This window comes from Sphaerodactylus townsendi, linkage group LG03 (assembly GCF_021028975.2).
Source record: "Sphaerodactylus townsendi isolate TG3544 linkage group LG03, MPM_Stown_v2.3, whole genome shotgun sequence".
Classification (NCBI taxonomy): domain Eukaryota; kingdom Metazoa; phylum Chordata; class Lepidosauria; order Squamata; family Sphaerodactylidae; genus Sphaerodactylus; species Sphaerodactylus townsendi.
In genome coordinates, this window is record NC_059427.1 from 90,162,354 (window position 1) to 90,186,850 (window position 24,497).

The 24,497-nt window shown below is 42.1% G+C and overlaps 1 protein-coding gene across 4 annotated transcripts in view; it reads right to left on the reverse strand.

The window, feature by feature from the left end:
• ACSL6 (acyl-CoA synthetase long chain family member 6) overlaps positions 1–24,497 on the reverse strand; it is a 112,922-nt gene that overhangs the window by 79,621 nt on the left and 8,804 nt on the right. The window contains exon 1 of one of the 4 annotated variants that reach the window (XM_048490054.1): positions 9,574–9,802. The exons of the other annotated variants lie outside the window; for them this stretch is intronic. Within the exon in view, the coding sequence (XP_048346011.1) occupies positions 9,574–9,598 (25 nt within the window). The 5' untranslated portion in view covers positions 9,599–9,802. Of the gene's footprint in view, positions 1–9,573; positions 9,803–24,497 lie in introns of those variants that run through there. 4 annotated transcript variants of the gene reach the window in all.

Genomic DNA, 24,497 nt, shown 5'->3' on the forward strand with positions numbered 1-24,497 from the left:
CAATTTATTATCCCATTTAAGTGTTCAATGTAATGTAATGTTAGTTGCATCTAAAGTTGCAGCTTTACCCTGTAATTCTCATGAGTTGCTGAAGCAATTTTTTAAATTTAATCTCAGAGTTGAAAGGGACCCCAAAGTAATCTAGTCCAACCCCCTGCCGATGCAGGAATTAGAACTATAACATCTCTGACAAGTAGGTATCCAATGAGTATTATAGAACCTCCAACAATGAAAAATCCATTACTTCATAAAGAAGATTCCATAAAGCAGTGTCTAGTAGAAAATGTGCACTCAGAATAGAAATTATTCCTCAGAATAGAAATTCTTGCTATCAGGGAAATTCTTCCTCAAATTTAGACAAAACCTCCATTGCTGTTTATATCCACTAGTCCAAGTCCTGTCATTCAACATGATTGAAAACATACCTGCCCCATCCTCTTTATGGCAACCCTTTTTAGTATCGAAAGATTACCATGTAAGCATCTATTCTCCAGTGCAGAGATACCCAACTCCTTCATCCAAGAAGAGTACATGGTTTTCACCGCCCCCCCCCCCGCCCGTAGTTTTTTTGCCATACAGTTTATTCCAGCTTATCAACATCCTTTGTAAATTGTAGTGCTCAAAGCTGCTCAGACCATGTGGTCTGATACATATAGACCTGCTGGTAATATAAATGTCACTGAGATCATTATAACAGTTATTTTCCAACAGTGGAACTAAAATTAATTTGGTAAATTGGTACAACTTAATTGACAATTCTATTACTAAAAACTGTAAAAGAAAAATTGGGGGGGCGGGTTGATTGCATTATTTATGGATAACCACAAGTAACGTAACATTTACTGTATTTAGGGGCCTTAAGTTATTGCATTTATATTTTAACACCTTGATGAGCATAATCATGTTCCTGCTTGCCAACTGAATCTTTGAAGCACATTTTGTAGTCACTATCTGCCTTTTGCCTAACATAGCTGGGCAAGGGAAGAGTTTATTGAGGAAACAGTGTTGAGGAAAGGATCCAATATCCCTCCCTTCCCCTAGTTCCACAGCTCCAATATTATCTTGGGCGGTCTTTTCTAGTGTTAAAGAAAACATTGGGAGATCTGATAATGAATCTATTATATGATCAGTACTTAGGACTCTGGAACCAAGACTGCGACATTATCATCTCAAGCTGAAGAAAATGGCCAGTACTTAGATCCAACAGAGTGTTTCTATAGGGCAGTGACGAAGGGAAGGGAAACTGTGCCCAGGACATGAACTGCCCCCGCCCCCGAAATGCCCCCCCCCTTGACTGCAATGGTGGCACCCCGGGAAGCCACCTCAGATGTCCCCATTGCAGCTCCACCTCTGCTACAGGGAGAAGGATTTCTACTTGTGTAGTGTTCCTTTTTATGTCCCTCCCCCTTGTGCAGTAGGCCAAATTGCCCGCCCCCCCAATCCTGTTCATGTTCCAAGAGAACTTTACGGAAGGTGAGCTTCTGCAGCAGGGAAGAGGAGGAGCAAGTCACTCCAGAGCTGAACATCCTTACAACCTAGGAAACTCTATTCTGGGCTCAAGCTACTACATTTGTTTATTTCTTTACTTCATTTAGAGCACACTTTTCTTACCCATGAGGACTCAAAGCTGCTTAAATAGTTCTCCCTCCCTCCATATAGATCACATCATTCCTGTGAGGTAGGTCAGGCTGAGAGTGTGACTAGCCTAAAGTCACCTACCAAGCTTCTGTGACAGAGTGGGATTCAAACCTATATCTCCCAGATCTTGATCTGACTTTACAACACACTTTCTCCCAATGTGCAATGGTAGCTACAGTACAGACCCATCTGGTACTGTATTTCAATTTTAAAAATTAAAATAGAAAATGTGAGAAAATGTGAACTTTTTAAAGACAAGGAAGTCTAATCAGTGTTTTCTAAGACCAATTATGTGGGTCCATTCAAACAACAACTGTATGGCACAGTAGCTTCTTGAAGCCCACTGAAAATTGCAGATCACAACAATAGTTCTGTTCATGTTGGACTGACAGTAGTGTTACAACACAGACTAGAAACCAGGGATGCTCAGATTCAAACCTCAGCCCTGAAGCTTAACTAGTGATCTTGGCCCATCCCTCTATCTCTCTGCAGAGCCTACCACATGGGATTTTCAAGGAGAAAGGGAGAGAAAAAAAAGAATAATTTATTTTCCCCAAGTTCCCTGGGGAGAGGACAGGTTAACACACATATTTAATACATAATCTAATTTTCAGCTTTTCTTTTCAAATATTTGCAAGTGGAAATCCAGTCTTCTCTCAGTCACTACATTAACCTGTATTCAAAGGAAAAACTAGACATTATTTATCAGGGCTATCCAACTTTTTGATCATATGGAAACCTTTGGAATTCTAACATGGGCTGGTGGGCCCAACCCCAAAATGACTGTTGTAGCAGGCAGAGCCAACTACAAAATTACTGTCACAGCAGGTGGAAGAAATCACAAAATGTCAGGGAATAAAATTATGCATAATTCTAACTCTTCAACACATCAGAAGAAGCTCTGTTTAACAGAATGCCTTTTGAAATAAACACATTGTGTAAAAACATTTTTGTGATTACACACACGGTAACTCAGTGAAGATCCTTGTGCTGTGGTTCTTTTCAACAAAAAGAACTAAGTAGAATTGTAACTTCATCTGCCACGTGCTGGACTAGTAGGCACTAGGACCTAAGTGGAGAATTCTAAAATGAAGACGGTCTAGCACCTGGAGGATGAAGTTCTTTTGTTGAAAAGGGTCCTTTATAGCAGCTTGAAGCAACTTTTTAAATACCTGCAAAGCAAACTAGATCTCTGTTGGTCAATCAGAAGCCCTTCCAGGCAAAAAAAAACAAAAACACAAACCTTGGTGGGCATCAGTAAAGGTGTTGGAGGATATCATAGCACCCACAGATGCCAAATTGGGCACCGTGTTATACACACTGCTTCCTTCTTAACTGACACTAGCCATGTGAATTTTCTCTATGATTATCAGAATTCAAATATAAAGCATCAACAAGACTCCACTCCCATCTCGACTCATAAAAGAAAGACTTGTTTTGAACTTATCAAGATGTATTTCTGGTGATGTACATCCACATTACAGGGTGTTGCTCTGAGAGTGTTAAAGGAGTGGGTGTGAGTGAGATTCTGTTATTGCATTCAATGCATTCCTACAATAAAGATTCAATATTAATGCAGACACTGAGTCTATGTGGAATATGGAACACCTGTTGATGGATGATACTAAACCACAGCTCAATAAGGCATATAGACGGGATCCTCTTTTAAAGGTCTCTTTTTAATTGACATTGTCTATCAACTAGATGAACTTATGAAGTTCTGTTTTCTTTTAACCTCTCCACCTGTGACCAGTAATTATTTTGCAATGAGCTTCAGCCTGTTTCCTAAATTACTATTTAAGCTATTGCTTTCTACTTCCTCTTCCAGGTGCAACTGTTAATAGGCTCCTTAGGGAGATTAATTTCAAAAATAGAATTGATGGGCAGGCAGACAATCTATTAGCTCCTCCTGACTGAAATTATCCCACATATTAGAGTACACTGGTTAAGCGCTTCTCTTTCCTCTCCTAGGCAGCAGTGAGTTTAACTGCTCATTTATCTGAAACAGTTTTAGATCCTTGAAAGTAAAACAGCTAATAACACTTTAATGTAAACATTGCATCAGAGGATACATTGGTCAGAAGTATCCACAGCGATGGGTCTCACAGAATCCATTTCACAGTTGCACTTCAATTCTAAAGGAGCATCATCCAAATTCAGGAATGTTTGTACCTTATGATTTTGGGTATAATATTATTTGGATGTGGTATCTGTGAATGCAAGAACAGTTTGCTATCCAACGCAGCACAGAATTACCTGCGATTGCAGGCTCCTGCTCGGGAGAGGCGGGGAAAGTGAGGGAACACCAGGCTGGCCACATGCTGCCCTCTGTGCAAGCTGTTGAATGGGCTGCCTCAAATCCATACAGCTGCTGAGAGGTGGGGCCAGGTTTGGGTCAGAATGGCTTTAAATGGCTGGCTCCCTGGCCCCTTCAGCAGTCCTCTTTAAAACTATTACTCTGGTATGATGCTGTTACATAAAGGAAAACAGAAAAATTACCAAATACCCCAGGTAAGGTAAAATAGTAAGGAACAGATAAGATTTTCAGAGGCGGACTGAAATGCTGTCCAATAATGGCTTCAAACTGGTGGTTGGGTAAGGAAACCAACTGAGGATACTTTGTCTGAGCAAATGCAGAAACTAATACATTTTTATATGATGAACATAAATATGTATTTTGTTGAGTAATCCATTCAGAAAATAACTTTAGCTGTATATACAATCAGATAAAGAAAGATGTGTCCTTTCAGCTAGAAAACTAGGTATAAATTCAGCATTTCTGGCTCCTCACAGGCTACTTCAAAAACTGCTACTCTACCAATCTTTTTTTAAAAAAAAATAATATTACTAAATAGCTTTCATGTCATATCCATTGTATCCAATTCAATTTGATTTCTTCATTTCAGTAATTCACAGATTATCTGGCCAGCACAGGTAAAGGTTAATCTTGATTTTATATCCAAAGGTGGCTTGACAATAACCATGTCCTTGGTCAACTCAGAGGCAGCTGCCCTGTTTTGGAACACAGCCCACAATTAAAGTATCAAAAGAATTATCTAATTCAAGGTAGGAGAGAGCAGCTGATGGATGAAGCAAAGAAATGAAATTTGCTTTAGATGCTAGCTATACATATATGTAGCCTGTTCATTCACACTGAATTGAAATGCAGTTTCCAATCAGTACCTTTCATCATAAAGCAGATAATAGGGTAACAGAAGCAGCTGGCGGGTGGGGCTTGCAGGTGGCATCTCATTCCCCTTTCCCCACTATTATCCTCTTCCTTCTCTCCTATACACCAGCCTCCATCTTCAGTTTTCCCTCCTTCCCTCCTCCTTGCATCCTCTACCTGTAAAAATATGGTTTGACTTACCTGCTGGCACAGGTTGCCATGTAGGAGCGCATGGGAGGCAGAGCATGGAAGCAGCACTGGCCACATAGCGCCCTTAGGGCAAAACCCTTGGGCTGGCTAGCACAAAACAACTGCTGCATTAGACTGGCATGGGACAGAGTCACAGACATGCTGGGAGCATAAAAGGTATGCCCATGCTGTCCTCTTCCTCCTTTGGATCCTCCAGCAGCTGTTTGCCCACCCATTGTTCCCCTTTTTATTTTTAGGCTACACAAGTGTAGCACATTTGCATGTGATACTTGACGTGTATTTGTTGTCACAGCTTAGCAATTTTGAGCATCGGGACAGATCCTTTTGAGGAAAGTGGTGCCTGCCTCCCTATTGATGGGGGAGGGCATATGGGGCCTTGGGGATTGCTACAGTTCACTATGTCACAGGCCAAAGTAGGGGCAACTAGCTGGCCTACACCCCCTGTTGGCAAGGGGAGGATCACAAAGAGACAGCACCCAGCTGGGCTCCCATTTACTTGCGACCTAATGGGTTATTCTCAAACAGGTGTTCTGGAGGTGAGGTGCTCATTGGTTTGGCAGGTGGACTGCCTAGTGCCATGACCTGTCCCCATGCTGTACTTTTACTCCTGTCACCTGTACTTAATAAACCAAGCTGTGGCCAGCTATTTTTACCATCAAAATGGACTTCACGGGGTTATGGCTTCTCTGCCTTCTCATATGCCTTTTCCAGATCGGCAACTATAGCCCAGTCACAGAGTGCTGATGATAGCTTGGCCCAGTTCCACCATGCTGGCCACTGGGTCCACTTATTCATTGCTCGCTACTGGCCTAGCCTCAGTCCTGCAGTGGGAACCAGCAAGGACTTGTAGGAGGCCCCATGCTTCCTCCTGTATCCTCTCATTCTTTTTCCTCCTTCCCTCCTCCTGGAAGCCCCCATACATCAACTTTTCTTGCTTCCTTCTCTCCATCTCAACCACCAACCTACCCACTTTTTATCTGCCCCCCATTTTTACCTATATTTTTACTTCATTTGTCCAAAGCAGCTTACATTGTTCTCTTCTCTGTGTCACCCTAACAAAAACTCTGTAAAGTAGGCTATGCTGAGAATGTGTTTCTAGCCCAAGGTCACCTAGTGGGCTTGAATGGGAGAGGTATTTCCAGAGCTGCATCAGAAAGTCTAACCCAGGGGTAGGGAACCTGCAGCTCGAGAGCCGCATGCGGCTCTTCTGCCCTTGCACTGTGGCTCCATAAGCTGAGCCGCTGGCCCCATCCTTGCCTGCCCTGCAGGCAGCAGGGCGGGCGCACCAACTGCCCACGGTCGGCCGCGCCGCACCGTGGGCTTCCCCTCTCGCCCGCCCCATTGGAGCGGGGTGGGCGCTTTCCCGGCGGCTGGCAAGGCCGAGCCGCCGGCTTCATCCTTGCTCACCCTGCAGGCAGCAGGGCGGGCGCATCCATGCGCTTCTCAGAATGAGCGGAGTAAAAGGTAAAAAAACCCCTATATATATAGTGTTATCTTTATTTTAAATGTCAAAAATTATTTGTGGCTCCAAGTGTTTTCTTTTCCCATGGAACACGGGTCCAAATGGCTCTTTGAGTGTTAAAGGTTCCCTACCCCTGGTCTAACCACTACCCTGGCTTTCATAGGGTGACTGCTGTTGAATACTAGTGAGTCATGCAAGTAGTGTGTTACCAAGTCTCCTGGCGGCTGTGGCCAAGCCTGGCCCCAATGAGTCCTCCCTCCAAGGACAAAACACCCCAAGAAAGGGCCACTCCCCATCCTTTTGCCTTTTTCTGACAGAGACTAATGCTTGAATACTGTTGTGACTGCCTAGCAACATCCACTGAGGGCATGTGTTTCTTCAAGTTAAATGTGCTCATTTTAACATTCTGTGGATTAACCCACCATTTTTTTTTTTTTTAAGATTTCACATTCTTCTGCAAACCCGGGACTTTTCACAGGTTTGTGCATAGATCTGTCGATGGCCCCAACCTCCCAAATAGATTAATTAGATATACTGATTGATCAATATGTAGACACAATTGCTCAATTAAATTGAATGCAACTGTTCAAGATTTACAGGACCATTTTTCACACAGAAACGCAAGCTGGAATCTCAGCCAGAATCGATGCTTTGAATCTCTGGTGTAAATAAATAAATGAACTACATCCTTGACATTACTTTTTTAAGAGTATGCTTCCATTTTGCCAGTAAAGATTATATGTATACAGAAAGCTCATACATTGTCATGCCAATGGATGTGATAATTATATCTGCCAGTAATCTTGCCTGTATCCATAATAGATTTGTGTCGTGCATAGGGGATGGGGTGGCATTCTTTTATTATTTTACTTGGCGATATTCTGGTTATTTCAATGGGATTAATTTGCTTTATGCTTTGTTTTAACTAAGCATAAAAAGTGCATGGTCAGATCCTAACATCACTGCCGCAGAAAAAGATTTCCAATATTAAAAAGAAAGGAAGCCCTGCAATATTATCTGGAAGAGTTTTTTAAAGAATGTATCCATATACTTTATATCTGCCTTCTACAAAAATACACTGTACTTCTCAGCAAACAGCACATACAGAGTGGGTGTACAAAGGTCATTCCCAAGACTTTTTCCCTGTACCAAGACAGAATATTAACTTATAGGTCAATCCCAATTTCCCACACTGCCATCTTTTGGTTTGCTTTTAAAGCACAGTCAAACACATTAGCTTGTGCAATTTTTGTTTATGCAATACATGATCGAATTGACACAGTATATTACGGTGTGAAAGTTGTTAGTCATTCTGTTTTTTCTCTATGACCCAAACCTTGTACAATCAAAAAGAGTTTTGTTACTGGTTAAACAAAAGCTACTTTAGAGGGTCATTCCTTTGTTGACTCCCAAAGCAGCCTGTAAAGTAAGGTCCAATTGACAAACCAATCAAGCAATCAATGATGGAGAAGCAGATTTTGTATAACCCTGTTGTCTACCCCAGGATGGTCCTGGGACCAGCAGTTTGTCATGGAAATTCAGCCATCAGCTCATTGTGTAAATGAGAAATCTCACCAGAGCCAACAGAATTGTGAAACAATTGCCAATTCAATCAGAAACCCGCTTTTGCTGTGTTATAGTTTGGTGTTATAGTTTTAGTGCTAACTGTGTTATAGTTTTGAAACTCACTGTTTCAAACAATAACCTTAACTGTGCATTTCTAATCCTAGTCTCTAATAATCTATATCTGTGGGCAAATGTGTGCAGGTGTTTCATAATAAACTAACTTCAAATATTACATCTGCAAGTAAGAACCCTAATGCCTCAATATACCTTTGCTGCTAGCTAAAGAAAGTGCACTCCAATGTTTGCCATGGTTAAATAGGGTTTACTGGGGAACAGCTAACCTACAAAATGTAACTTTACTTTTTTCCCATAAAGAACACTCCCCCTGAAGCAAAACATTTTTTAAAAATTCTCTGTACTGCCCCAGATTCCCAAGTCAGGCTTCACAGTCTTTCCTATAGTACAACACAGAAAGTCAAAATCCAGTTTCCTGCATATGAAGAGGCTGCCCAGATCTATACCGGCTTTTGTTCATTTTTGTTTGAATAAACTAGAGCTTAGGAAACAAAGCGTTTATTGCCTCCAAATATCTCAGACTAAAGGGGTCAGAGCCAGAAGCCGTCCACTTGCTGAAATGTTCAGCTACAGCTTAAGCTTTTCAAATCCTTAAAAGCCACAGCCTGATGATACTGCTTTGCTGTGTTAGAGCAAATCTCTTGTTAGCAAAATCTATATAAGCAACTGTGTTAGTCTCTCAGGAGGAAAAAAACACCAATCTACATCAGTAAACCTATTATTCTATTATGCTGTTGACTGTATTGCTAATATGAATATTTGCTTGACTTCATGATTATAACTGAAGTTTACTCGTAGCTTCACTCCCTCAAGTTATTGTTTATATACATAAAGGTCTCCCAGCATGTGGCTGGGAAACAGACATGATGTAGGTTAATATGACATTCAGGATCTTTAAGTCATTAACAATATACTTTCCAAAAGTAGGTCAAACACATCAACTGTTTGTCCGATTCCATTTTACTTCTCTTCAAATTATTTAAATCATTTATTCAAGACCACTTACCTTTAATGTTTGCAAGTCTTATGATCATCCTCACATTATATGATCTTTTTCTTTCAGAAAAACTATGCACGACACATAATAGTGCTTCAGTAGACTCCCAGGGGTTTCTGTGCTGAATAATACCCAATGAAGGATTCCCAGCCTCCCAAGTGTTTGTTTCAATGTGTGTTCCTGGCACTTGGTGATATTAACAGGAGAACCATTTGAGGCAAGGTTTCTGTGGCTGCAACTCCTACACATTTACAATGTGAGTCCTCTGAGAAGAAGGACTTTGCCGTCCAGTCCACCTTTATATTTCTCTTTTAAAAGTTGTATTTTTAATCTAGTAACCTAGATTAGGTTTTTAATTGTTGCAATGCAACAGCTTTAGTATTCAAGTAGAAGAGTTCCTGCACTCAATCCTTAGGTGCCCACAAAAAACACAACAGATAAAATGCTGTTACTTACTTGGTCCAAAAAGTGCTTGCAGCATTCCCACACCCAAACATATCCTTTGACTCACAGCTACCTCTCCCTTAATCCCATAATGGAGGAGCAGCAACAGCAGCAGCAACAGCAGCAGAAAGGGAGACACACTGAAGCAAGTTCTTTCAAGACTGCAACATCACTCCACTGTTACTAAGACTGGAAAGAACAATAGAAGCTCCACCCTCTCAGGTCCCTGAAAAGCTTATGGGACCTCCTCTTTGATACAGCCAGTTCTCCCTGGGAACAGCTTTCCTGATAGAACTCTCTGACTCCTCTGTTCCCTTCTGAAAATATATTGTGAATCTAATCCCTCCCCGCCCCCTTCCAGCCCCACTACCCAAGCTCTGTAAAGCGCAGAATAGGCTTCAGTTAATTTCAGTGGATTCAATTCTGAAATTTTTCCTACTTGAAGAATACCAAAACTTTGTTGTTGTGTTGTATTTGTTGTGGAGGTTTACTTTATTTTTTTTCAGGTTTATACAGTTAATCTAAGAAAATAAAGTAAACCTCCACAACAAACAAATCAATTTATTTGTTCCACTTTTTTAAAAAATTTATTTAAAATCTACAACCAGGAAAATAAGCACAATATATGAGTCCCACATTGTGAGCTGTTCAAAAATTCAAAGATACATATAAATGACTTGGCAATGACTTTCTGCATTGTGTAACCCAGAAAATAACACCTTTCTCTCTACTTCTAAGCCTAATGCAAAATCCTCTTGGGATGGTCAGAACACACATACAAATACTAATATTCAACTAATTTGGGACAGATGTATATACACATTTTTTGCATGGACTCAGCTAAATGAGCCACATATCTTTGAATCAGTCCCAGCCTCTAAATGCTGAAAGTTTCTGCACATTAGATGCCAGAGAACTTGCAGTGAAGGAATCCTATTAAAAGTTGCTCCCATTCCTCACTTCTCCCCAACCTTCTCCCTCGTCTCTAGATTTCTTTAAATGCCAGTTTCAGAATGCATAATAGAAACATGTAAGTGTCATGCAAATATCACAAAACATTGCAAAGTCAAATATTAAGTGATTTGAGGTTTAGAACACAACGGTAAACGTATAACTTTCAGTGCCGGGAAGCAAGCAGCCCATTCACTTCTATCCCATACATCATGAGACAGATGCTCCTCATGGCGGAAGCAAACATCATTGCATTTGCTTTTTTACATTAGATGGTTTTCTGTGTGACACTACAGTCCTACTTAAAGGTGGAATGAAGAACAGTGACACATCCATACTTGTCAACTGGAGATATCTAGAGAACAGTTCAAAATGGCTGCAGTACAAGTGCTGGCCCTGCAACACTATTGTACTAACCCAATATGTACAGTCTGTAAATAGGGTGACTTTCAGGTGACTACTCAGGTGGAATTGCCAAATGGAATGGCACAGGTAGCAAACCAATTTTGTTTACAGCCAGTGTGAGGAGGCCATACAAAATTCAGGATTTCCTAAGCAAATTGATAAGGGGAATCCTGTTGGCAACAACCATCACATTATCTGTGTTGATAATATTTGTACAAATGCAGGTTTTGTCCAGTAACTCTTGAAGTCGTGCCCGCGACGCCGCAAGGAAGAGACAAGACGCGGAGATATCATCTGGTGGAGAGAGCCAGTAGCAGGAAGCGTGGGATCCCGTGATCCTGGCAACTCTGCCGTGTGCTCGTCCCTTGCACCTTTTATTAGGGTTTCATTAGGGGCGTGTAAAGGGGTCGGACAGGCGGGACAGCGGGAGGTCGGGAGAACGGGAGATCATCATGTGATGTATGATCTCATCGGGCTGCTACGTGCAGGAGGAAGCATCCGCGTCTGGGTCTAATCCTCACCTGAGGGCAGGGGCCCTTTTGTCCCTTTGTATGGGACACCTGGTGACCGCGAGTCAGGCAGTTCATGACCCGTGACTCACGGGGAGCGGGGGTTGGGGGAGCGTGTGTGCCCAGAAGGCCGTAGCTGGCACCGGCATTCCAGGCGCTCTATCTACGGTTCTGCTGGGTTCGCGGGCTCACCCCTACAACTCTAAATTGTCCAATTTGGCTTCTTCTAATTTTAAAATAATTCCGAATACATGAAAACAAAAATACAACAATGGAAACTGACATAATTTTCCTATATTTGATAAATGCAAGAGACTTTAGCCTTTATTGTATTGAGGTTTCTTTCCAATTATAATCAAGATATACTATTTGGGATTGACGGGCTGTGTTCTGGTGATTTCATCAAATCATGGAAGAGACCCCAAGGGTCATCAAGTCCAACCCCCTGCAATGCAGGAACACACAATCTGTATTAGGAACCTGAGACCTTGTCCCATCCTTGTCTTCTGTTAGGATAGCGTATATCCACTTCCCCCTTCCCCAAGTCAAGGCAAGGAGACTGTTTCTTCCCCATAATGGTTCCCATAGGACTAGCACAAGTGGCTGGGGTGCCTCCCTTTAGGATCTCAGGCATGAGGGCACCCACTGTAATGACCAGGGAGAGCCTCTACCCAGAGATACTGTAAGGTTGTGGTGAATGTGTGCGTTCCGACCTTGAGAGGTTCCCGCCGGAGGTTCCTGGCTCTCTGCCTGGGAAGGGGAATTTTGCTGTTTTGGTTATCTTTCACTTGCTTGCTAGTCTGTGTGAAATTCTGCTTTGTTTACACTATCTTGGTGGGAGCCTGTTTGATACCCTGTAAAAGCTGTTGACCGAGATCTGGGGCTCCAGATCTCGCATCGCCTGTATCTGACTAAGAATGCCAGCTCAATAAAGAACTCAATACGGTTGCTTTTGCCTGGACGTTACTGGTTCATTACAGGTTGCTGTATTTCTGTGAACACAAGGGCCCCTTCTGCGCACGCAAAATAATGCGTTTTCAAACATCTTTCAAAACTGTTTGCAAGTGGATTTTGCTATTCCGCACAGCTTCAAAGAGCACTGAAAGCAGTTTGAAAGTGCATTATTCTGCATGTGTGGAATGAGCCAATGCATTGGGAACACATAATTCCAACATCAGAGGATCTACAAGAAGACTTGGCGATCACCAAACATCGACTTTATCTGTATCAGACAGAAGTGGAGGTCAGCAATGCATGATGCAAGGGTCTACAGAAAGGCAGATGTTGGATCAGACCATTATCGAGTCAGAGCAGAAATCAAGCTTAACCTCTGAAATGTAAGAAAGACCATACTAAAGAAACCATTTGCGATAGAGAAACTCAAGGACCCTGCCACTGCCATCACCTTTGCCTTGGAACTTCATAATCACTTCAACCTTCTCAGGGAAATTTCAGACATAGAAGATTTCTGGAGCAGCCTTATGGACACCATCACAGAATGTGCCCAAAACACTGTTGGGAGAAGCTGAGGGCAACAGAAGGAACAGTGGATCCAAGACCGAACATGGAAGTTGACTGATGAAACATTTCTATTTTCCCTGAACCTCTCCCTCTCATGAAAAATAATGTAGGTGTTTCATCAGATGCAAAACATAAATATTAAGACTTACTTGATCCTGTACTTGTCCTTACATATTTTTACAGTACCTGTATTGGAGTTTAATATACTTCCCATTCTGTATGCTGGCATATTATCTGACATGAATTTTCTGACAAATGGATAACTGATTTACAATTATCACCAAAAGGGTCCAAACAAAAACAATCCCCAAGTTGGTTTTGTGAAGGAGGCCTTATTCTTTGCCAGCAAAATAATCAACAATAAATCAAAATAATAAACTGGAAGGTTTCAGAAATAATGTGTGTATATAGATTCAGTAATGACTAGCTGTATCTATTTAATTGCATCAAGTATTCTGTAATTAGAGTACAGGCCTAATTAGCAAACAAGTGACCTAACTATTTGTCACAATACATTTCAGATGCCTCTGTTAATGATTACATTGCTAACAAGGTATTTGATAATTAACAAATTGTGGAAGTTCCAACCTATAAAAAAATATAAACAATTATTTTCTTTCATTGTATGAAGGAGTAGCATGATTTTCCAAACCATGTGAGTAGAATAAGGATGTTTGATGGCTGTGTTTTCAGTGAAAAGCCATAGGAAAAGGATACTGTTCACAAATATTATACTTTGCCCTTCAGAGATCGATTAATAGCATCACAGGATTCTTCACCTCCCTTCCTCTTCCACTGTCATTTTCATATCTATTTAATGTCTGGAACTAACCAAGGTTGCCTGTGTATCCTATCAATGACACTTTTGTTGTTTGTAATTACTACAAACCATGGATTGTGTATACCCAAGTTGGGGAACTGTGGCTCGCAACTATCAAATATTAGCTACATCATCCACACAGCTATAATGCTTATTATAATTAGCTTTGAAACTGAAAAGGAAATAGCAGTTTGTGTATGATAAGGAAGAAGGTGAAAATAAAAGACTGCAAGGCCACAGGATGCTCCCAAGATTCGGGTAATGTTAATCTGTATCAGGTCTGAGCTATCCCTTCCAACCAGAATTAAAGAAAGAATGATATATGCCATCTTCCAAATTAGCAATGGAAATTGTGAACATATATTAAATCTCTCTTCGCTTTTGATTTAACTTTATTTTTAATGTCCAACTATATAATTTAAAAAGCCGTTTCATTTTTCCACTGAAAGTTATTGAAGTGCATTGCCAGACAGAGAATAGTTAACTTTCCAAGACAAAGGCAAACGTCTATGATAGCCTTGCAGAAATAGAAGCTGAAAGCATATCCTGCTGTGTCCTAAGCAGAATGGAAGGCAAGCACTTATACTTTTTCTTTCCTCTACAATCATTGAGGGAGGGAGAATGTCTTCATGCTCAGCCACAAGCTAAGCATTTAGTTGCCACATTTCTCCACTTTTAGCCACAATTGCCAAAGTGAACTTCCATTTTCAGAGGTAGTGTACTTGGAGAAAATACTTGGGAGTCCACATGTACTTTCCTCCTCAAATACTGGTTAAGAACTTTCTAGGTCAGGAGGGAAGGTCTGTAATGTGGTTTTCATCCCACTTGCATGAGGTAACAAACGTTGAATTTAACATGAATTTAACAATAAATCAACTCTCCCTTTCTGTATCCATTATGTTATAAAACATATTCTCTCTTTCAAATAAATATTTAACATAACAAGTGTGATCAGTGTCATATAGTTAGGAATCAAAAGCTGTAGCTACCATATAGACTGCAACTCTTAATAACATAAAATTAATAAATATTATTTCCATCAGTTAGTTACATGCAGTTCGGGTCTCCAGTCACATGGTGGCTGATTATGCACAAGATATCAGAGCAGGACAGATCTGCCAGTGGGCATAGCTTTGCCCTGAACCTCTTTCTTCTGCCCACAGCCAACCCACCTAGTCTTACTCACCCCCATACTCCCTTGGGCTGCTTTGCATGCTTCCCCCTCACCCTTCTCCCTGCTGTTGACTACTTCCCATTTCTTGTCCCACAGTATCATTTCTATTGCCCGTGGCCTTCCCACTCCTGCATATCTTTAGATCTTAAGATTGTTTTTTTAATTAAATAACCATATTGTTAGATTTATAAATAGATACCAGTACTAAAAAAGTCAAAATACTAAGACTAATTAATCAGTCCAAACACCTGATTTGCCCCTGCGTTTGATCAACAAACTGGAATGTCTCTACCATTGACGTTTTATAGACAAGTAATCAGTGATTTCAGACCACACTGGGAAAAGCTGAGGTTTTGACAATGCTTGGGTCAGACAATTGTGAATCTAGGGAGCTTAGCAAAGGGCAGTTTATGTTGTCCTTTTGCGGTTTTGCAGTTTGCATACTGCCATTACTCTCCCCTCCCTCCCCCTCAACACACACTTCCCACCGTAAAATACAATCCATATTCAGGCAAAGTGTACAGATGCCATATTCAAAACTTTTCACCTTTTTTGTCTTTTTTATGTCGATATATCCATCTATCAATAGGTTGATGGATTGATACATCAATCTATTGATAAGATTAAAGACAAAAATTAAAGATTATATCAAAAATAAAAAGCACACATGCGTTAGAGAACCCACAAAATATCATCATCCCTTGATGTGAGCAAAAAGCCAGCTGATGGGTAATGCCTGCCCTGCTGCAAACAGAGTGGTGGTAGAGGTGGGATCCAGCAGGTTCTCACAGGTTCCTGAGAGTAGGTTACTAATTATTTGCGTGTGCCGAGAGGGGGTTACTAATTGGTGATTTTGCCTCGTGATTTTTGCCTTAGTTATGCCCCTCCTCTCAGCAGTAGCGTGCATAACTTGAAGCAGTCTAGCAGGAGGTGCACCAGCGTGCATGGCAGCCTGCGCCTGCGTGCATTCGTTTCCTGCCCAAGGACTGGCGCAGCAGCTGCGTCCTTGCCACAGCCCCGCCCCGGAATGCTCCGCCCCGGAATGCCCGGCCACGCCCCCGTTGTGCCCCGGCCAGCCCCATTGGCGCTACACCACAGTTTGAATCCCACCACCATGGGAACCTGTTACTAAAATTTTTGGATCCTACCACTGAGTGGTGGGTAATAATGCTGAACATGCCCCAAAACGAAGACTCTGTGGCCAATTCTCTTTGAAGTTAGGGAGCATCACTGAGAGTAATCAGCCAGTGACACGCAAAGTTCTGAAAAAAAATTATCTTAAAGGTCCAAACAAAATTGTGTACAGAGGACAACTATCGACATCCAGATGGACCATTAACTACTCCAGCAGTAATCCAGGTCTCAGCAGTAATTAGGTGCAAACTTGTATAATAAACTTAGTAAGATACAACAGCTATGACTTCCACTTACAAGCTATACTCATTGGTAGATGAACTGTTCTTAACATTAACTATAGGAGGCACAGGAAAAATTCAGTGTGGCTCTTTGTAGAAAAGGAATGCTGGCATGGGTATGACGGGTGTCTTTTCACATGGTCCATGACTTCAGGTATTACCTCAGCAGCACAGGAAGGAACAACACAGAATATATGACAAGATCAAGCTCAACTACCTACTTTCATCTCAAAATCCTACCTATGTTGCACCACCCATGGCCACAGTCCTATACATCAGCTTCAGCAGAGGTGCATCAGCATAGATCCGTGGTGGCGAACCTTTGGCACTCCAGATGTTATGGACTACAATTCCCATCAGCCCCTGGCAGCATGGCAATTGGCCATGCTGGCAGGTGCTGATGGGAGTTGTAGTCCATAACATCTGGAGTGCCAAAGGTTCGCCACCACTGGCATAGATGCATCAGTTACTTTTTCTCTGGTTCAAAATCCTCCTATGAGTTTCACACTTCAATTAGCAAGGCTCCCCCTCCCCCACCCCCTTTTCCTTTCAATCCATGACTGCAGCACAGCTTCACTCTAAGAATTCTAATAGGGTATTTTTCTTCAATAGAAGAAGAAAAATGCCAGCAGCTGAGGCTTTTGCACAGTCACAGAACTTGGGGGTGGGTCCAGGGAGTCATTGAAGGTGGTTGGAGGAAGGGAGGCTAGCAGACATTAGCAACAGAAATAAAAATCAAGAGACTCTAAATGTCTATAAATACTGTAGAAAAGAAACACGGACGCACAGCCTGTGCCAAGACTCGCTGTGACATCATAGCATCAAAAAGTTACTGTTCAATAGCAGACACACTGGCTGTAGTTATATTTAATGTTTTCAGAAGGGGTCTTGAGGGAGAATATCTTGTTTGGTCCATGTGTTTGTTTCTCTGGTCGAGATTTTAGATTTAATGTTTATATTACACAAAGTTACTCCTTAAACCATAAGTATAGCTGCTGTTCAGCATCAAGCACAAACTATAGGCTTGTGGTTAAGAGGATTGGGATGGGGAGAGAAACTGAAGCAATTGTTTGGCAAGCTACTAATCCTTGGGGGTCGATTGCTGAGTACTTTTGCATTTCTTCTGGGTCAGCCCTGGCATACAACCAAGCCATTAGAAAGCAGCATGAATTCAAAGTTACTGTCTAGCATTGTGAAATTGGAAACAACAAGCCCCACATATAGGATGCTTCTTCTGTCATTTTTAGGCTGCAGTCCTAAATGTTTAAATCAGGAGTGTCCAACTCTGGCCCTTCAGATGTTCATGGATTATGATTCCCATCAGCCCCTGTCAGTTGGTCAGCTGGTAGGCCTGATGGGAATCGTAGTCCACAAACATCTAGAGGGCCAGAGTGGGACACCTCTTGTTTAAATGAATGCAAGCCCTGTCAAAGTCAATGTCACCTTACTTCTGAGGAAACAAGGTGAGGATCAAGATTCTTGTTAGGGAAAAAGGGAAACCTCAGGTCAAATCCTAATGGTGCTCCCTCTCACCACACAACAGCTTCAACAGAAGGCCTCTCACAGCTTAAACACAGGCCTGTTCTGCATGCTGCTCTTACTCCTGATTGAGGTTGATCAGCAAGCTTTGTGATGAACACTCTGCATCTCTGTATCTATCCTGCATCACACTCAGACTTTTTCTGTTCTGCATATGTGCAGTTATCCTGGTACAGATCTGCATACGTCACAAAAAAGTCACTAACATTGTTGGTGGTGTCAAACAACCAATCCCACCCCCCACGTTTTTTGCACAGGTGCATGAGCAAAGCTGCATCCTAGTGGTGAATTAAGAGTGATGCTGGTGAAAGGGGTTTAAATGCCATGTTTTTTACTCAATTTTTTACTCAACCATACATGTAAAGTCCCAGTTAATAATAATAATAGATAAAGTGATCTAGGGCGTTTTCCGCCCGGACCATATATCCTGGAACAAGGAGATGAAACATCCCAGTTTGGGGTTTAAATGCCATATCTGAATGTAAAGGAAAATTCACTGCAAAACATACAATGAAGTTCCAGCAGGTCTTAGCAGCCACTATGGGGCCACACAGTTAGTTCCAGCAGGTTGGGTGGGGTTCAGCATGTACCCTGAATTTGCATATTCCTGCAAAGCACAAAGGCAGGCAACACCTTAAAGCAGAGGATCTCACAAGAGGGTTTGAGCTAACTGTTTTGGGACAGATCAAAACTTTGCAAAAGGCAGTCTTCCACTCGCCCCACCCACTACTGGCGAGGCTCTTGCAGGAATTCTCCATGCTGCCTGACCAGAGGTGGCCACTCTTGCTGGCTCAGTGGCTTTTCCTCTCTGAGTGCTCATTTTTCTCTCTCACTAAGAACATAAGAAAGAGCCTGCTGGATCAAACCAGAGTCCATCTAGTCCAGCACTCTGCTACTCGCAGTGCATGAGCACTTTGGGAGCTCACATGCAGGATTTGAAAGCAATGGCCTGAAGCTGCAGCACTCTGTCAGCCCCTGTGCAATATGGATCAACCTAGGCTTTTCCAGATGGACAAAATAACCCGGGGGAATAACTGGGATCATACATACTGGGATGTTTCTATCTCGATTTCTCCCTCCGCACGGCTGCCAATCAGCATATTCAGTTCGAGGAAGAACTCCAGATGATTAACATGGCCCCCGGTTTACTTTCATTTTCCTTGCACATGTGCAAACTGTCCCGTATTTCCAATGTTCTCATTGGCTGTAGGCAGCGAGGCGGGAAAAATAAATTGGTCTGTCTCTTGTAATGTTTGCATGGGATTGGCACTTTAAAAAAAAAGAACCACCAATTTATCATTTTTGAAAGCCGCAGGATAAGGGAAATCTCGCTGGGTGGGCCCAAGTTAGACCTGGAAGCCATGCAGAAGTCATGGCCGAACTGGGATGTTTCATCTCCTTATCCCAGGATATATGGTCCGTGCAGAAAACGCCCTAGATTACTTTATCTATTATTATTAACTGGGAGTTTACATGTATGGTTGCCAGTTGAGTAAAAATAATCTGTGTGGCTTGATGTGCAGGGATTAGCAAAGTGAAAAAGAACTGGTATTTATAGTGTCTGGAGATGAAGTTGTGGATTTCCGGAGAGAAAAAAAATCTGGGAAAAGAATTATGCTAGGAGAGTCAAGCTGATCCACTAAAGTTTTATGTAGAAAGATCACTGTATAAGCGCTCAGGGAAAACACAAAGGGAGCCCAAACTACCCCAAGGATGAAACCAGACAGATGCAGATTGTGAAAAAAAAATGCATGGCACTATAACAAATGAAATGTAACATGCGAAACATTATTGTGGCTTGGTGGAAAGAGGAGGGAGCAGAAGTCTTTGAGCAATGATAGCCAGAGTTTGCTTAGCCAGGGGCACTCTCATAGTGCCTTCTGTGGGCACTTCCATTTGCCAGCTATATTTCAGACTTAGCTCAGGAGCAGTCCTGATGACCAGGCTCCAAACTGGTCCACACTGCATGTTTAAATGAAGGGGATGGAGGTAGGCAGGGCATTCAGAGCAGTCTGCCAGTATTTTTTCTATATGCTGCTTCTGGCCCCGTGACCCCAGCTAAGAGATAAAACTTGATGCACCTGACAGGCTAAGTATCCCTCAGATATGTTTGTGTGCAAGCTGAGATATGTGTGGCCACTCATCACAACATGTGTGAAGATAAGTTCTTGCACCTTCTTCCAACTACATTGTTGAAATTCAGCAGCCAGCTGGACACTGGGCATCACAGCCAGAGAGGTGTAGCTGATTCCACAGTCAAGGAAAAGAGATATACTGGACAGCTCCAATGCCTATCAGCACAGTGATCAATCAAGCAGTCTTACTCTGCATGCACCCCGCACACAAACACACACACACGGGCAGACCTGCTTGAATGGCTTCCCTCATTAAACCTACAGCTGGGAGCTGGATCAAAACTGAGCAACTTCAGCCCTGTCTGCTCAAGACAGAACGTCTACAAGCATCTTGGGCCAAGTGGAAAATTTAAATGGCCCTGAAAATAATTGCCCCAAGTGTCCCTGATAACATTGAAAATAATTGCCCCAAGTGTCCCTGATAACATAGATCCCTAGCAAATTGAAGGGTACAGAACTGACTAGACCTTTTGGGGAGCAATCCTGGCCAGATCTACTGAGAAGTAACTCAGAAAGCATGCTTCAGTTACTGGCAGCAGATGCATTGAGCAATCAAAGACAAATTATGGCTTCAGTAAAATAGTCATTATGAGGAGAGACCAGAGATGAAAATATGATACTCAGAACATTCAAGCATAATTGAGGTGGAGGAGAGAACATACATGCATATGGAACTGCAAACTGTTCCAGGTTGTGGAAAGTCAATTTCATAAGTGCTCTCACATCCATTCTAGGTGGGCATTCTCTTTGAGCCTTCTCATTCAAGCCCCTTGGGGAATGCAAAGAATGTCTTGTCCAATGGGGTTGTAAACTGTGCAGCTGTGAACAGGCCAGCTGAGTTACTACCTCTCCCTCTTAGGATGGGCAGTTCCCACTTCTGGAGAGAATGGCTGACAGCAAGGAATTAGGTTTTGGGAAGTAGGTGGGTGCTGGTATTCATACTTCAGACACAACAAGAAAACAAATTGCCATTAACATGACATGTCTTGAGAGAAAGATGCAGCTTAAATTAGCTGAGCTTTTTTGGAAAACTTACACCCACTCAAGGAAAAATAATACAGTACAGGGAAAATATGCACAAAAATTGGGAAGGAGGGTGATCATTTTAGAATATAAATGTCACGTAGGTGGTGGTCCACTGATTCCTCTCTTTTTAAGTTACAGCTGCTGGAACAAAGTTAGTTTGGATTTGTGGGCACATCCTGTGGTGCAGCCTGGACAGAGATCTTGGCTGGGGTGGGGAGAAACACTAGAGATCATCTGGCTGGACTAAAGTGGTGGGAACATGTGTTACCAACCCTAGCTAAGGCTGTTGCATACCACAGTCATCTGATTCATCTGCTGGCTGGAAATAACTTGGGTAAAAGGTTGGGCATTGCCCCATTGAATCAAACTGCAGCAATGCCTGCACTGCTTTCCAAATGTCTGGATCATTCGGTCGGAGCTGCTACAGAGGCAGGCAGGCAGGCACTGGATCCCAGAAAACTGATGAAGTAGAGAAATTTTACAAGGGAAAATGGGCCTGTGTTTTACTCTATGCTGGTAGAGTAATGAGGAACTTGAGGCCTTAATTTTAGCCCAAAGTAGTAGAACTACAGGGAACCTAGACATTTTCCACAGAGTAGCCCCTTCAAGCAAGATGGCATACATCTGATGGAAGGTGATCATTGAACCAACTGATGAGCACATTACAGCTTCCTTTGGTTGGGTAGTGGAGCCAAGCTAGCTGTCTGACTCCTGTGGAATTTTGGTATTGGCTGGGAACACATCACAGGGTGTAGAGGAGTGGGCCCCTGCATGACCTCAAGGAACCCTGGGTGTGAGGGGCATGACAGTCACTTTATGATAACCACACTCCACAAGAGACTGCTGGCAGCCAGGAACACCTGCTTCTGTCCCCTAAGGTTACCTCTCCATACTTGGTTACCACCATCAGGCAGGTTGGGGGTGGGGGTAGGGTGGCTATCTATCAGCTGTTGGGCTGACAGCTGAACCCACTATGCCCAGCTAATGCTATTCCAAGACCTGAGGGATCTTTAATCAATAAAGTTGTGGCCTGATTTTTTTTTTCCAGTCTAGTGTGCCTATGTCATTCTCCTCTCCCTCCTGTTCAGGTTCATCCCCACTCCACAAATAAGGGGAGCACCAAGTGTTTCAATCAGCAGCAAATTAAAAAATTACAGCTGACCAGATCTAAACTAAAGGAAAAAAAAGCTGCTCGTCTAATGTTCAGTTCTTTCATCAGCTTCTAAACCCAGACATAGAAAGACCGCTGTATGATAATCACCTTCCATTTTAACGGTGAAAAAAAGTTATATTCTCACTTTTACTTTGTACATTTCAGGAATGAGCTGCGGTACAATGAATAGGCTCTGTTAAACCCTCGATCAAGTTAAATCCTGTACTCATGGCCTTAATGTTGAAACAGAACATTTGTCAAAGGGCCTCTCTGTTACCAAAAGTCCTGCGGATAACATGCTTTACATAGTATTATTGTTTTTGCATCTAACTTCTAATTCAGTCAATCTCCTACATTTGCTTTGCTTTGTCCATTTTCAATACGATGCATAGGAAATGGTTGAATTCATGCCCTATCTCAACAAAGCAGTTCAGGGACCCTGCAGCTCCTCAGATCACATTTTCAGTCAGGTGCTTACATTTTCTTTCTTTTTGCAAAATAACTACATCCAACTACTCATCCTTGGACACATTCCGCATAGGAACACAAACTGCCACATTTCAGTATTGAGAGAATCAGCAGATAACTCCTCCCCTTCCGCTGCAAGTGCACATCTAAGATAAATGGTTGCAACAAACTATGCTTACGTGGTGAACTACGTTAATTTCCCCCAAAAAACTTATATTTTGCCTGTTGAGCAATCAGCTCATGGTTGAAGATTTCTGCCCTAAGACATTGCCAGATACTTACTAAGAAAACTGCTCACCACTCAGAAAATCCCCACCCTTTACATCTGCAGACTGTTGAAATTGTAAGCTTGCTTAATATGAGATTAGCCAATACTACTGGCCAGTGCTTTGCATGTAACCCTTGCTATCCCATTTGCTTCCAATGGTTTAGCAGTTTGATATAAATACCATGCACGTATCATCCGGATTGCTAATTTTTTAAACTGCTCTCTGCTTCTGTGTCTTTCACTGCAATTTATCTCCAGACATTATAAATACCAATGCTTTTTCATTTTGCTAATCCCTGCACATCAAGCCACACAGATTATTTTTACTCAACTGGCAACCATACATGTAAATTTCCAGTTAATTATAGATAAAGTGTTCTAGGTTGATGCATATTTCTCTGGTCATCTGTGCTTTGCATAGCAGTAAACAAGCAAATTCAAGAAGTGGATACTTCACTGACATTATATCCATACATCCATGTCACGAATAAACTGAAGGTATAGAAGTTCTGCCAGAAAAAGGTGGTAACCTGGTGCTTTTTGATGTGCTCCAGTGAGAAGTGCTGTGTAAACTCATACAGAACTGGGGTGCTGTGTGGTTTCCGGGTTGTATGGCCGTGTTCTAGCAGCATTCTCTCCTGACGTTTCACCTGCATCTGTGGCTGGCATTTTCAGGGGATCTGATAGTAGGAAAGCAAGTGGAGTATATATACTTGTTGGAGTATCCAGGGTGGGGGAAAGAACCATTGTCTGTTAACAAGTAAAGGGTGCAATTAGCAAGCTAGATTTACATGTGTTGAGTGGGATCCACCCATTAGCATGTGAGTAACAATGAAGATAGCAAGGTCAATAGGTGAGGTCATCTGATTAGAAGTAGCTTGGCCTTTGTTCCCTTTCATTGTTTACTGTCTATAGTTATCCTGTGTTTGTGTGGAGCCGATTAGTCCCTGTCTTGACTCTAATGTTTTTCAACACTGGTAGCCAAGTTTTGTTCATTTTCATGGTTTCTTCCTTTCTGTTGAAATTGTCTATGTGCTTGTGGATTTCAATTGCTTCTCTGTGTAGTCTGACGTAGTGGTTGTCAGAGAGGTCCAGAATTTCTGTGTTTTTAAATAATATTCTGTGTCCAGGTTGGTTTATCATGTGTTCTGCTATTTCTGATTTTTCTGGCTGAATTAAATTCCGGCCATACAGCCAGGAAACCAAACAGCACTCCAGTGATTCCGGCTGTGAAAGCCTTCGACAATACATCATACAGAACTCTTCGGCACTTTTGACATAAAAACAGCTACTATGCTGGTATGTGAAATAAAAAGGTGTTAGTTACTGGCTGCAGGTAGTTACATAAAAGAACTGCCTTCTAAATTGTAACCAGACTGCTTTTCATTCTGTCTGATAAACAGCGCCAGGCATTCAAATTATTTGAAGGCTTTGATACCCTGTTTCCCCGAATATAAGACATCCCCAGAAAATAAGACGTAGTAGAGGTTTTGCTGAAGTGCGAAATATAAGGCATCCCCCAAAAGTAAGACGTAGCAAAGTTTTTGTTTGG